The sequence below is a fragment of the Vanellus vanellus genome (assembly GCF_965231255.1).
Source record: "Vanellus vanellus genome assembly, chromosome: 13".
Lineage (NCBI taxonomy): Eukaryota > Metazoa > Chordata > Aves > Charadriiformes > Charadriidae > Vanellus > Vanellus vanellus.
The window spans coordinates 5042469-5058462 of NC_138918.1; the positions used below are offsets into that span (position 1 = coordinate 5042469).

General features: G+C 41.3%; 1 protein-coding gene across 1 annotated transcript in view; it reads left to right on the plus strand.

The window, feature by feature from the left end:
- Positions 1-15994, plus strand: part of SPOCK1 (SPARC (osteonectin), cwcv and kazal like domains proteoglycan 1) — a gene marked incomplete at its 3' end in the record, with an annotated part of 326243 nt that overhangs the window by 194277 nt on the left and 115972 nt on the right. Inside the window, exon 4 of the mRNA XM_082489914.1 lies at positions 3690-3804. Coding sequence (XP_082346040.1) covers positions 3690-3804 — 115 coding nt within the window. The remainder of the gene's footprint in view (positions 1-3689; positions 3805-15994) is intronic.

The following is a 15994-nucleotide window of genomic DNA, read 5'->3' on the forward strand; positions in this document are numbered from 1 at the left end:
TCAATTAGAGTAAATTTTGCTACGAAAAAAATGCTAAGTATTGGAACTGTGCATGATGTCTCATAGACCATGTGGGCCTAAATCTTGCTTCTCTTATTCACGCCAAACTGTTATTGACTTTCTAGGCGACACCCACAACCCCACTTACGCAGGCTCTGGCTGACAGAAGACTATGAGCCCGAGGCCAGGGCGTGCTCTCCAGCAGCCCGACACTGTTGGCAGGCATTAGCCCTGGGCTCCTAGCCAGTTTGCACAAGGGTTTCTGTCGATGCAGCATTTTTCAGCAAGGATGTGTCACCGGCGGAAGCAGACAACGTGCACGTGCTCCAGTAAAAGAGCAAGGCCAGCTGCAAACCAGCAGAGGTGCTGGTCATTGCATTTTTTTGGTATGGCTGTGACCTTTGAATTCTGTCAGCCCGCTGAACCAATGCTCTGGTGACCCTTCACGCTCCAGTGGCACTTACATATTAGAGGCTTTGCGGATGAGGGTATCGCACTCTGGTTGGCAGTTTAAGAATATCTGGGTAGAGGGATGGGTAGGGAAACTGCGGCTTGCCATTTCAATCCCCGTCAAATATTTGCCTCAGTCTTTAACTCAGTCTCCTGCGAGAGCGAAGTGAGAGGATTAAGAATGTATATCTCACCCGCTGTGCGCTGGGAATGTAAAGAGCGGCGGATGGGCTACTTCTCATCTGCCTGTTAGTCTGACTTAGACAAGACACCAAAAGGCAACAGCAAAACAGCCTGAGGAGCCTTTTCAGCCTTTGGTCTTCTCAGTGGGACAGACCCGGGCCCCTCAAACACTGCCGAAGTGTTTTCCTAATGGCAACGCACTGGAGGTTGATGCCTTCTTGTTTACGGTGCAGGAAACAGATGGTCTTGTCTCCTTCCTTCCTCACTTCACCTTTTCTATCAGTTTTAATGGCTTTAAAAGAAAAAGCTTGTAACGCTTCTGTTTTATTTTTATGATTTCCCGTGTCTTGCACCAAAGGCGTTCCACTAAATCCATATGCACTAGTGAAGCTCAATTGCCCATCACAAAAGTGTAATGGGTGTTAATGTGGTACGAGCTTGTAGCTATGGCTGTTTAAACCGACACACAACAGCTGCAGCGCTTCAGCACTGCAGGAAAACAGAAGAATCTCTGCTGTCATATCGAGACATTTAGTACATAGCAAACTGAAACTTCTTGTACTTCAAATAGTGTCCTTTAAAAGTTTCTCTGATCGTTCAGTAAAAGTGGGAAACTCAGTTATCATAATGTGCAATAAGAGCTTTATACAGTCCCAAGAATGAAACTAAGAGTTGCCCGTATCCGAGTGTCCCATCATGTGGGGAGGGAGGGGAGAGGTAAAATGAGATTTGAGGACACGCTGAAGAGGAACAGAGAGGCAGATCCATGGCAAAATATTGTCCAAAAAAAGCTCATCTAAAAATCACTTCTTAAAGGTGCAGTGTCTCTGCATGGCTGTGACTTCCCTTCTTCTGAAGTATTCCCATAACCGTTTTTTGAGTACTGTAATTCATCCTCACGGATACATCTTATTGCTGATCTTTAGAAGCATCCCTTTGTAAGAGAATGAATTTAGATAGACAGTCTTTCAAATGGGACTTGATTGCAGAGAAGTATTTGTAAGAGATTTTCCCAGGTGGGATCAGTGCTCTAATTGGAGTGATATCCAGCACAGAACTGTATCGCTCCTCTTTTTTTTTTTTTTATTTCAAAGATTACCAAATCACCACTCATTTAAGGAAGCAGTCTATAGAAACTTGGCGGGAGCAGGCAGGCTTGCCCACTGCCAGGACAACAAGTACCGTCTGCCTCTGGTGAGCTTCTGTAGGGAGCAGGAGGCTGCTCCAGCGCCCGCTCCAGCACCTAATGCACCGGCATCTTCTTGCCTCTGTGAAGGAGCAGCTCCTGCCTCCGCCGAGATCAGACCCTCTTTAGCACTTTGGGTGCTAAACAGGATGATCCCAAACCAAATCCTGATATTACCACATCGGGGCCTCTGGTACATGCTGAATATCGTCATTTATTTGAGGAGAGGAGAAAGGTGTGTGCAGTTCTAGTAAAACCTACTGTAATATGCCATGTGCTAATTTCTTCATTTAATGTTAGGAAACATTTTTTTATAGAGAGAAAAAAATGAAGGGGCTCCTCAGACTCTCACTGCCCCTTTCTGAGTCTGTTTGTTGCATCTGGGGAGAAGGGTTCATCACAAGCTAAGTGGGGATCTTTGCGGGAGCCTCCTGTTAGAACCCTGGCAGTGCCGTTTCAGTCCCTGAGCACGTGTCGCAGATAAGCAGGGCTCTGCGTGTGTGCGGGGATGTGCACCTCCGTGTTCAACCTCGTGTCCTGGCTGAGTGCCAATTTTGGTAATTACTTTCTCTCTGCAGTCCTTAAAGTCCATTTGCGTCATCATTAGGGTACGGCGTTATTCACTCCTTCGAGGCCGCTGTTGCGCCGCCCCGCGGTACGCCGGTACGGAGGGGCAGATACTACCCTGAGGCGACGGTGTTTGCCTGGTAAGGGGATGTGCTCAGGAGGAAGGTTCGTTGGATCTATCCTAATCCGAACCGTAAAGAGGGTACCTGGGGGTAAACTCTAGAACCCTACACTTTCCGGTGCAGGTTTGTGTGTCACTTTTGCACATTTTCCAGACTCTCGACTAGCTGCGGTGCCTCAAATCCTCCATCACATTAGAAGGAGAGAAGTTCCCTTTACTGCTGCCATGTTCTTTTCTCCAGCAACCTAAGAATTGTTGAGCGAAAGATTGCTGGCTGTATATTCATCCTGGGGCTGGCCGAAGGACGGAAGATCCATTTCTGGCAGTGTGTCCCTGTCTGTCCCCGGCCCTTGTTAGGCTCCTGTGAGGCTGCTGGAGAAAAGACAAGGCAGCAGTGATCGCTCCTCGGGGAACCAAAGCTAAAGACCAAAGTGGGGGTGCTACCACCAAGAGGGGGAACGCTGGATAGTGTCAGAAGGAGAACATAGAGTGTAAAGACTGACTTTAGAGGAAGAACTTTCCCTGGGGAGCATCAGCAGGGACAACAGCCTGGGAATATTCACTCTGAGATAGCAACTCGTCATGCTCTCTAATCCGACTCCCGACAGCACTGCTGGTGATGTAAGCTGTTGTGTAAAAGCTCAGGATTATTTTATTGTTATTGCTGCTCTTCTACTTAAGCAAAGTACAAGAGAGGCTTATCTGTAAAAATTAAAAATAATTTCTACAAAATAATATGCCTGTTTTACGATATCTGTGAAATTAAATTTATTAGCACTCTGCGATACGTCAGTTATCAGATAGCTTCTAGAATACTGGTCGTTTTGTTGCTTGTGAGTTTATTTTAGTCCACCATAACTTTTCCATGAAACAAACAGCGTGATATAGATTATTATACCAGCAGTTCATCCTAAAGTATCACCTCTAATATTAATGTGAATGCCAAGTTAGACTCAGGTCACCATTCAATAACCACAGTCTTTAAGCTCTCCAGCTTTCTTTCTACTTACACATCTCTATTTAACATGCAGTCTGAAACGGCAGCACATGCTATAAAGTGTCAAAGTATTTATTCACTCAGATGCGGCGTTGTTCATTCTAACCATGTGTCATCTGTCAACTAAGAGAGAACTTTATATGCGTTTCTCACTTTCTTGTTTTAATATGTCTGTTTTTTTACAGCCCTGGATCCATCCAAAGATCCGTGTTTGAAGGTGAAGTGCAGCCCACATAAAGTGTGCGTCACTCATGACTACGAAACTGCTATTTGTGTGAGCCGCAAGCAGCTGGTACACAGGTAAGGTAACTTCATGTTGTTTGAGGGTTTTGTGTCTTGATAGACATCCAGTACGATGAGAAGAAGTAAAATGAGAAAACTCCAAAGCAAACATTAAAAACCATAATATTAAAATATTTCTATTAAGTTTAACTTGCAATTTTTTTCCAAAAACACACAGCAGTCTTACTATTTGTAACTGCAGCTATTCCAGGAAGATGAACTGGAACATGGTGCACCATGTAGCGTGGAGTGCGGAATGCTCTCCCAGTGCTGGGAGAGGTTTTCTCCTCCCAGAGAACGGTAACTAGGCATATTTAAAAATCTGAAAACCTGGAATATGAAATGGAAACATTGTTTCTGAGACATCTACAGTTCTAGTAACTTAATTAGAAGCAATTATAAAGGGATTAATGAAGATTTTATTTTTAAATATATCAAACCTCTGCTTAAATTTGGTAAAGAACTGAAAAATATTGGTAGAACTTTGTAGAGCATCTCCCCAGGGAGTCACATAATTACAGAAAGCTCCAGATCTGATAGCTGAATGACTGCATTAAGAGCAAGCGTAATAGGTAATATGTTAAAAGCTTTGGCCAAAATGTTCAGATTATACCACAGAACTTCACTGAGAGAAGCTATTAATAAACAAAGAAAACCCTACTGAACATAGGTTGAAATATGCTATGAACAATCAAGAATGAAGACATTTATAAACAAATTTAGAGAAAACAAACAAACATTGACCTATTTTGGATGCAGAACAAGTAGAACCAGTAAGGAAACTGGTCTTGAGTATCTCCAGAGTCTCTCTTAGTCAAAACTCAGAGTAAAACTGAAGAAATAAGCCCCTCCACTTGCCAACAGATGTCAAATAAAAGCTGTACTGCTGTAGTGAGCAGTGCTGAATAGTTGGTCTGTACTTTAAGAAAAATATGTTGACTTGCTGTCATTGCATTTGACTGATAAATCTGGGGACTGGTCTCCAGTTTCTTTCCCTACTTAGCAGGGCAGCAAAAATTTGCCTGTAACAGCTCGGGTCCCTAAATGTCATTCTCAGCTGAGATTTTAGTTCCACAACTATTTGAGCCAAACTAAATTCAGGATGATCTGATTCCCATGTACCAGTACTACGTCTCATCTTATCTCACTGCTACCTGGCTGTGGGAGCTAATCCAGTGAGGAAGGGAAAAAAAAAAAAAAAAAAAAAATTCTTTGATTTATAATACAACGTTAATGGTGTAATGTGCATGAGGCAGCATGTTTCATCTTTGATTTTCAATATGGAATGAACCCTAGAAGGATGTTACGAGTATGGCTATGTGCAGTTCTAACGACATTTTTGGCATTAGGTAGCTTACATTTTCTAGTTAGGATGGATCTAAAGCGTGTGCATTATATGGTAGTCCTTATGATATATAGACACAGACATTGCGCCAAATGCTTTCTGAGCTATTTCCAGTATTTAATGTCCCCAAAGTGGTCAAAATGGTACAGAGTAATGGTATAGAGGAGGAGCTGAATACCCCTTTTTCTAGAAACCAGGCAGTGTTTCATGTGATCTCTCTGTGATTCCTCCACTGCCTGCAGCTATTTCAGATAACCTTTGAGTAGCACTGTGACTATGGAGATGAATAGAAAAGTATTGAAAACTTACTTTGAAAATTCTCCAAACAATTTCCAGCGAGTTTTGTAACGCTGAAAGAACTACTGCTGATGTGTGACAGTGGCACATATGGCCCCAAAGTGTTTTTATTCTCAAAATATCCAGCTACCCTTGCCTCAGAGGGTAGACGTGTCAATAAGGAGAGTAACTAGGCCAAATTCTCTGCCGATTTGAGTCAGTGGAGTGACACCACTAAAGATTTTCATCTTTAGTCCTATAACATTCTGTTCTTTTTTCTGTGCCTGACCTGAATACTGCTGTACGTCTGACTCCAGTCCTATTTAAGTCTGTGTTAATCAGGAGTAAATGCATTACAAGAGGTGGAGTTGCACCTATTTAAACCCAAGGAAAGCCTGAATACATTAGTGTGGGCGCACGTGTAGTAAGAACCATCGAATAGCACAGCACCATTGCGATTGCTTTGCGCGTCCACAGTGCTCAGAAGGATTTTCCATTTCGTGCATCACTATCAACTTGCTGTGGTGGCTTTGCAAAGCGTGTAGGCTCAGCAAAAAATAATCAGCAGAGTAACACGGTGCCTTATTGCTGAGGCTTCCAGGCAGAGCTACGCTGATTTGCGTCCCCGGGTCGACTGGCCTGCTGAAGAGTTGCAGCACAAGGAAGCTCTATTTTTCCAGGTCTGGTGTAGCTAACTCGGAAATCACCAGTGGCAACGCAATGCCATTGCTGTTTCATTTCCGTTGCGCTGGAACGCACACTTTTTAAACCACTGCAGGAATACAATAAGAGGGTATAGACTTGAGTTAAATGAAAACCTGTTATTTTACGTTTACTCAGACCCTGGCTCCGTGGTGGCTAACTCGTCCTGGAAGGCTTTCAGGCAGAGCAAACCTCGTGCCTTTAGAGTAAGACTCTGACATCTGGCAGCACAGCTGTCACCTATTTCCCAGTGCTGCGGCTTTGATCCTGCCCACGGTGGACCTGCAGGATGTGGGATCCCCTGACGCGGCTGGCAGGGCACAGGGGGTGGGTCCGCGGGAGAGGAGCTCACGGTGCCGGTGGGTTTGGTTGTGGGTTACCCCAGGGAGGCAAAGGAGCCTGCGTGAAGTCCCATGCCCCGGCGGCAGCCTGGCCCCTCCTGGGCAGCCTCCTCCTTCCCTGTCCCTCCTTCCCTCCCCTCCACAGTCACCCGGTGAGCAGCGCTGGGTCTTGAAGATAAGGGAGAAGATGTCTGAGAGGTGTTTCAGAGAGATAACAGCGTTTTGTCAGCACATCCTCTAAGGAGTTTACAGTACAAATTGGACAGGGCATTAAGAGAAGAGGCAAGACTGAGCAGTGATTGAAGAGTTTGTAAGAGAGAAATGTGAAGGTACCTTCTTACACGCTTAATAGTCCTTGGACTAATGATAAAGCCCTATGAAATCTTTTGTGTAGATTAACACCCCTTTCAATTTGGACATGATCTGTGAGGAAGAGTCTTTCTTAGTTCAGTTTTGCATGAAAAGCAGTAGTTAATGTCTCTCAAAGATTTCTCATACATTTGCAGTCCTGCTAAAACTTCGTGCCATTTGTCTCTGCTGGTGTTGGTCGTGCAGCTGATGGGAAGGAAAGATGTCACTCTTGGGCTTCTTCTTTTAAAGAACAGAATGAGAAAACAGGATCGATGAAAAAATCCTGGGCATATTAACGTGTCCAAGGTTTACAGCTTTGTTCAGTCCATTTAATGTGCAATCACCAATTAGTTCATCACTGCAGTGTATGTCACTCACAAAGGTAATCAAGCAACGTCTCTGCTTCTCTGCTGTGACTTAGAAATCCAGCTGTTTACTCAGTATTTCTTCAGTACTTTTGAGGCTACTGCTGCTGACAAAAGAGGCCACTACTGAGTTCCTCACAAATTTTTTTTTAAGATCTGGACAAGTTCCCAGATAAAACATCTGTTCTTCTAAATTACACATCAAAGGCTTGGTCTGACCAACGTGGCAATGTTGGCAACTGCACTTACCACCCTCGATGAGCAGCCAAATCTCCCTCTCTTCCTTTACAAATCCTGAGGTTGATACACCATTCCTGGTTAGGAAGGACCCCGCTGAAAACAAGTCCAGTGAAACATCCCCATATCTGAAATTGAGCATTTTCGTACCACTGCTGTTCTGTGGGCTATTTACGCGCTTCAAATTGTACCCAAAAGGGGATTCACGAATGAAGGAAAGTATTAATTGCAAGAACGTCAGTGACCCACCTGCTTTCAAGAACTGCTTGGGAGCCTTACAGAAAAATCTTTGACCACAGGAAATGCACTTTAGAGATTTCCTGAAAAGTTTTGAACATAAGCAAGGATTTTAAACAGCGCTATTCCTCAATGTCCGTGTATTAGACCAACAGTTACCTTTTAAAATGCACTGAATACAGGGCCTACAAACCCGAACCCTGTTGTTTCGCTCTCCTCCCTGCCTCGTGCTTGTCTGTGTTTTCTCTCGCTTGGCTGCTGGATGCTAATGAGGGCTGGCACCGCACCAAGCCCTCCTTTGGGGGTAATATCTTCCCGTGCTGAAAACCTTCCTCCCACAACCTCAGTGGCCTGACCGGCGGGAGGGAGGGCTTCTTCCTCAGCTCCTGATGTTTAATTCTGCGTGATTTATGTGGTAGTGTTTATCAAAGCCTGAATACGTGAGCTATCTATACGAGGTGTTGTAACAGAACCTAACCTGGGAGATGATTAATTATCTTTGGATCTACTAATAACATCAGTTTGTTCCCCAATTAGCCCGGCTGCGTTCATAGCTTTTTTTTCTGTCCTCTTGTTCTTTTTCATGCTGATTCAGAAAAAGGTTCTTGTTCATTTGTGTATTAAGTACAATTCAGGGAAGAAAGCATATCCCAAAAGGAACTTTACAAAATAACACTGTTCAGCTTTCCTGTGGGTATATTTACCAGTGTTAATAGTATGGGGTTTACTTGTATGTATTTTCTCCAAGGGGCTACCACAAGGAGCAAGATGGGAGAACCCAGACAATAATAGGGCAAGACCACGCTGTAATTTGTCCATTTTTTGTCTTTCTCCACGGAGACTATCCAGCTAGTTTTTCTCGTAAGCTTTTATTACTTCAGAACATCTCCAAAGCAAAGTGTCACTATTTCTAACTTCTCTGCAAATCCCGACTTTTCTTTCAGTTTGTGCTGAAATGAAGAGGGAAGGGACGTGACTCCCTAACAGGGTGAACGCTCCCCCATTTCATTGAAATCTTGATGCTTTTTTGGAAGCTGGCAGATGAAAGACAGGCAAAATTAGGCAGAAAATTTGGAAAATCTGCTGGAAAAATGCTGTTCTTTCAATTATTATGTAATCTTAGCTGAGGAAAAATGCCGTTGTTTTCAATGGTGCTACAGGAGAGCACAGTTCGTTCATCCATCTTGTGTAGGCAGCGTGGCAAAAATTGTGTTCTGGGACCCTGAGGCCTTCCTGGAGTAACAGAGCTCCATAACTTGAATGGTGAGATGTGGGACTCCACTCAATAAGGTAGGTTAATGCAGCTCTGTAATAAAATCGTTATGGAGATTAAGTTGTTAATGTATGCACTGGATGCAGAAAACATAAATATCAACATTATTTTTCACATCCCCAGAGATTTTTTTATAAGTTCTGGGATGACTTCACAGTTATGAGTTAATATTGACTGCAGATTTCTTTATGGGCTCCAAATGAATTCTTTTGTTGATTAACATTTTCAGAGTTAAGGGAAGAAGACTGCCCAGTTCAGAGCAAAAATAAAATCTTTTGACCATTGTTTTAGAAAAAAATAACACCATTTAAAATTTGTTGGATTTTTTTTTCCAAGTAAAAATACAACAATATTTATGTCTCTCTGCAAACTGTTTTAGAGTCACTAAATCTGATTTTCTGTAAAAAAAAGAGAATGTTTTCATGCAAAAGATTTTATCCACCTCTAATGCTGAGCATTGATTTCTCTAATCTACTGGCATAGATTTTTGTTTCAGAAGAAAAAGCATCAAAATACTTGCTTAAACACACACTCACAAAAAACCAACTGATTGCATTAGGTTTTTTTCAAACAAGTATATTGTAGTGGGGAAATTGACAAAATTTAGGCTTAGTATTCTCAAGGGTATCCAGAATCTTGGAGAATTATTTTAATCCTCTATGAATGAAACTTCTAGACATGAACAGGATGGAGTAAATGGCTTTTTTTTTTTTTTTTTTTGTGATTTGTAAACTATAGTGCATTACTCTGTAAAGACTATTATTCTTCCTAATATCTAATCACTCATGGTACATAGTGCAGTTTAACTGTAGCTCATGCTGTTTGTCCGGAAAAATAAATGAGAATCCAGGAAAATCAGAGAGAGGGGGACCTTTGAGGTCACAGCCAAGTACATCACATAATGTGATGTGCAAGTGATGTGTGCAAGTCTTTAGAGAAAACTTGAAAGCTCTTAAAAGTATTTCATCTCCGGACTGCCTGACAGCAAAGGCATGTCTCTGCTACAGTGCAAATCTTTGGACTTTGCAGCAGACAAGTAACAGACACGTGGAAATCAGGAATGTTTGTTTTTCATATGTGGGCTAAGTTGCCTTTTAATCAGACAGAGAGCGCGTGGTATGATGTGCCATCGATCTAGAAGTGCTCAAGGGGACCACTGAATATTAAGAGAGAACAGTGTAAGAGTCTGGCACTGTCCTTTATTCCCCATTACAGTTATTTTTAAAATTTTGATTATGAAAATTATGATCTAAGCATGAACTCCCAAAGGTCAATAGCTTTTCCTCCAAGACAGCCTCCATCTTTAGCAGTCCGGGATTCAGTCCAAGGATGCTTAAATATTGGAACAGCACTCACTGGTTTTAAAATCAGATATTACTCTACTGCACAGGATAATCTGTAAACTGTAGGTCTCGTTCTCCAAGTGGTCCATTTCTCAGTTTCAACTCTGCCTAAGGTAAATTGCGTATAAGTAAAGAGACCGTAGGGAGAGTCTGTGGAGGGACTAGCTTTCATCAGTCAAGATGATATGAGCTAGTTCTGTTCTGAACCATGAGAGTGACCTACTTGCTTCCAGGAGTTTCTGTACAAAAATCCTCCAGTTTATTATTTTCTGGAGGAAGCTGGCTGTGGTACCTCCCCTCAACAGACAAGACTTCACATACCTTTTGGGCTGTTTTCTGGCTTTTCTGAGCTCTAGATATGGTGTTGACCTCGGTGTATTTCAAAACTCAAAGGTAAAACACCCCTGAACGTTAGCCAACATGTAGAAGGAAGGATCCACGTTCCTTGACTTTAAATACTGCAGTCATCTTTAAAGCTGAATCCAAATATGGTTCCTTACTCAAAGCAAAAAGTGCCCGGGTTTTGCCCAATGCATTTTGACATTTTCGAATTTCCGCAGAAAAATATAAACATGCTAAAGTATGGTCAGGCAGAGCGCAGATATCTCCCGTGGAAATGGCACAAGATTGTCACCAGTAGCCTAGATGTGAAACTTTCTGCATCCCGAGGCCAATTAGCCACTCTGCACTTCTCTCCCCAGACCGGGTAACTCATTGCTAGTCATGCTTCATCAGCTTTAGAGCTCATTAGAGTAGCGCGAGGTGACTGTCTCCTATTGGACATGAGTAATTTTTGAAATATATGGTAGTGAACATCTCTTTTATAATGGATTTTAGAGTGTGTAGTCCCCAGCTCTGTCTGCTTTGGCAATAGCAATAGATGAACTTCTTCTTGCTATCCGCAGGGGATTTACTGGATTTTATTCACAGTCACCAAGCACCTGGCTCCTGGGGTGAATGTCTTACTGCTAAGGTCATTGTCTTTTACTCTGCAGCTCCTGTCTTGCTGTGCTGTACTTTACTGTGAGGATGCCACAAGCACAAAAGGAAATACAATGGCTATTGAGACATTCTCCTGCTGCAGAGCTCCTTTTAAACCGGTATCGGAGCACTCACTGAAAACCGCCTCGATACCTCTGGATACCTTTGCTATCACCAGAAAGTTATTATCCGGAATAGAATAAGAAAATAACTTATTATCTTCTGCACTTTAATTAACACTTATAAATAGTTTATGCATGTAAAGATAATATTATTGGATGGGTTGAATACCACTTTGTAATATTCCTGCTCTTAATATTTCTAGTTGTACACCTTAGCGGAATATAAAAAGGGACCAGAAGTGACTTCTTGGATCATTAAGTCCAATCCCTCTGCAACAGTATTGTATAAACTTTTTCATTAGCCTACTATGTTCTGTCTTAAAGTTAATAAGGTTTATTGCCCCCTCTACTCTGTTTGGAAGAATCCTTAGCATCTCAACCTTTCTGGGTAGAAACCTGCTAAGGTCTAGCTGAAATTTATTCAAATCCAGCTAAAACTTCTGGAGTTTTCCTAAATGGTTCCTCGGTGCTTATTGGGAAATAATGACCTTCTATGGTTTTGCTAGACTTAGCAAATGCTCTTACTCTTCTTATAAAAAAGCTCTCTTAAAAAGGCATTCCTCTTGGCTGTCCCAGGTTTCCTTTGTAGCAGAGCTTATTGGGCTTGGCTGCCGAGATCAGTAAAAAAATGAAACCCAAAATTATCACTTTGTCTTCTTGCTATTTAATCTCTTTACACACCTTTAGGTATTATATTCCCTCTGAGTCATTGCTTATTAAGATTTTAATCTATATTTCTTAAATTAATCCCCTCTTTTAAGTGCCTGTTCATCCATGACTGCTTTAAGCCTTTGGTTGTTCTTCCGTGAGCCCCAGTAGAATATCTGCAATTCGGAAGTCCATATTCCAGGTGGTCTTTCAACTGAGCTTTCTGGAGAACAGTTCTGGCTTTGATGTTCTATGTACCTCTGGATCAACATACAGTCCAGAATTGAGTAGATATATGTGCAATTTGCTGTTTCAAGGATTTTACATAGCATTATACATTTGTTCTCGTCCTCACTGGAAGCACGCAATAGCCAAAATTACTTTTCTCTGAAAAAAACCTTTTTTATTAGCATGATAACCAAAGGAGGGGGAAGAGGGAGTTTGAAATAAATACAAGCCATAACTAGCTGAATATTATATATAAGCTATATATAAAATCCAGTGTGTAGAGCTCTGAGATCTGACTAACGAAACTTAAATGTAGAATGGTGGAAAAGGCATGTCCGAGAGGCAGTGTGTGAATATTACTCTCAGACTCGATGATCTTAAATGTCTTTTCCATGCTAAATGATTTTATAAGTCTATGGTAAGTTTGTGCAGCAGATTCATAGGGAACACAAGCCAGCAGGAGAACTTAAATATGAAAGATAAAATAAGGTCAAACCAGTCTTTCTTCGTAACAGTTTTACTGTCTCAGTGGGTTCTTTTGTTGACTGCAGAATTGGTCATATATCAACTTCTTGATATAGCTCTTATCAACTTGACAACAGCTAGTATCCAAAGTGAAGTTAGCATCCAAAAGCTCCTGTTTCCCTTGAGATATCTGGAAGAAGGCTGAGTTAAAAGTTCAGTCACCTCCTCCACGGCATTTGTCTATTCCTGACTTGGATCGTGAGCTGTTTACAACATAAGGAACGTTGGGGTTTTTGTTGTTTGGAAAGCTCCTCTTGCTCACTCTGAAGTGAGCAAGAAATGAAAACAGTAATTGGTATAAATGTCATCTGATTGGCAAATGTCAAGAGATTTGCCAACAAATGAATAAATAACAAATGACTAAAGCTGGATGGGACTCACTGCCTTTTTATCCTTGTCCCGTAAGGAGGCGTCAGGCTTTGCATATAGAGTAGCTTGGTAATTCTTGGATTTTTTGAACAGCCTTAGCACATCATTATTATGACTATTACTAAAATGCAAACAGGTAGGTATATTAAGATGTGGGACCCAAGCGAACAGTTCTACAGACTCTCCATGTACCTGTCAGCAGTACCAGATTTGACCATTGACCTTGTAGGTCGCATGCATGTTACTGCCTTGAGCTGTTGGCTGACTCTCTCTATGACTATGTTAATCCTCACCGGACCTGGAATCTGCAGTCTTTCTGGGCTTCCCATAGCTCAGTAGATTAAGGAGCTGTTTCCTGATTCATGCTCTTTGTATTTGCTATATGCTAAAAATCTTAACCACCGAATTGCTGGAAACAAATTTGTAGTATTATTTAATACGTGTCTGTGTTTTTGCTGTCTGTCCTTATCTTAAATCTGTTGAGTAATCCAGTCAGTCTGAAATTATTATTTAATGTTTACAAATGACCTCCAATGCTCTGAAAATTATTCTGTATTTATACAATAATCTGTTTACTGGAGATTCTAAATTTATTGCTGGTTTTTGCTGTAGAAGCCCCAGGACATGAATGTGTTCAGTGGAAAAGTCTTTTTAGTGCTAATAAAAGGCATGCTTTTGTAAGATTGGGACTGATGTTTACAGCGAAGAAATTTTATTAAAGCTTTTCTTCAATTTCCAACATCCCATTATATTGGAAAAAGAATTAAATGTGCAACATTTTAAAATCTGCCTTTTGATAAATGACAGTATATATTCTGATTGCAGTGAATATTACAAACAATATATTTTGTTTGAAATTTGCAAATCAGGCCTTAAAAATATTGCATTTCATTTGATGCTGGTCAGTTTGCTGCTTTTTAAAGTTGTGTCTCTTGAATATGGTGCAGACTCAACATATATAACTTTTAAACCTACCAAAGACTGATCTTTATTGTTCGTAAAACAGTTCTATATTTTACCATTATACCTCAGAGATTTTCCAGTTAACGCTTCTAACGCCTTTCAAGAGCAGTGAAAGGCTTTGTCAATAATAGGCTAAAATTCTAATGAGCGGGGCCAGACTCTTCTTTTACACCCTTCGCCTTGCACGGTTCGCAGCTTTCTACCCTGTGCCTGTGGTTCTGCTGGGTGAGAAACTTTGGCTCCTCTAAAAGCGGATGGGGTTTTCTGCAGAGTTCTGCCGAATTTCGTATGTTGTTCAACATCCTTCATCATTTCGGGGACAAAACTTCACTAGGAAAAATGATGAAGCCGTATCCCAGACCACCCTGAGGAATTCATCAGCAAGCAAAAAATTTATACTGTGAAAACCTTTTCCACATAGGTTTGCCAGTTCTAAACTACATTAGCAACAAAGGCATGAATGACAGCTAATATAAAGGGACAAATGTAGTCTTAGGTGGTTTGTCCCTTTACAGCCATGCAGTTCCATCTAACGGCACTCTTTTGAAAGAAATAGCATATGAAAACAATAAAAGGGAGCTTCTTGCATCAATCATTTTCTTATTTGGTGCAAGTTATGTTATCAAAATTAATTTTTAATCTATTACTTCCTGCTTCTTTAATATTTCAATTTCTATCATTCTCTTTTCATTAATAAGCTTATGATTGCCTGCTTAGTGGTCTGCCAGAACTCATCAAGAGCTCAACCTACAGATTTTCAATTTAGTCATTTTATATCAGATTAATTCAACCAATGAACCACAAATGACATTATTTATGGACATGAGCCACCAAAGTACTTTCTGTTTAAAGCTCCGTACATCGGGAGCACTACTGATGATTAGAAATCAACCCAAAATATTTTGCTTCTTTAAGTATTTCTGTTCAGGTTATCACTGTTCCACTTACAAATTAACTGTAGAAAGGCAATGCTGTGCCATTACATTTTTAGGCAAAAAGAATAATACCTCAGCACACTTGTGAAAGGTATATTGCTTGTATCTCTAGATTTAAACAAATCTTATAATATATGATAACTTAATTCCTGTGAGCATCTTCCGCATCTTAAAAAAAAAGGGGGGGGGGGGGAATCTTGATATTGCTGCTTAATCTTAGAATCATAGCATGGTTTAGGTTGGAAGGGACCTTAAAGATCATTGAGTTCCCAACCCCTGCCGTGGGCAGGGACACCTCCCACCACACCAGGTTGCTCAGAGCCCCATCCAGCCTGGCCTTGAACAGTTCCATACTTCACACTTCTTATTGTTCAGCCAATTTTTTAAGGTAGTCAAGGGAGGAAACACCGTGTCCATGTGCACTGTAATTACAGTACATATCACCAATGCAAAACTCTTGCGTGATCTCTCTAATAATTGGAAGAGGTGATCAGATGTTTGAAATGCAAAAGCTAAAAAGGAAAAGAAGGAAGTTCTGTTCTGTGGTTTCAGCTCTTCCCCTTATTCTTTCTCCCTTGCATCTGCTGTGAAAGTCAGTGCTAAATTCTCAGGGCCAGTAGTCAAAAGATCAAATTTTATCTCAAACAAGGCCCTTCATGTCTTCTAAAAACTGGGAAGAGTTATCTTTTCAGAACACCAAAGCTCTCGGGATTTGGCCTGGTGCATTTGATGGTCCGGAGGCTGTGAGCAGGCAGTCCATGAGACAGTGTTGAACCCCAACGCTTACTTTCCTCAGTGGGAAAAAAATTGATTCATTAAAGCCCATCTCATACATACATGCCTGTAGAGTTGGAAGCCTACAGGGTTACTCTGTGTTTGGAGGATCCATATTCACCTTTCTCATCTGTAAATGCAGTGGTAAGTCTTTTATCAAGGACCGTATGTTCATTCTAAGCCACTCAACTGA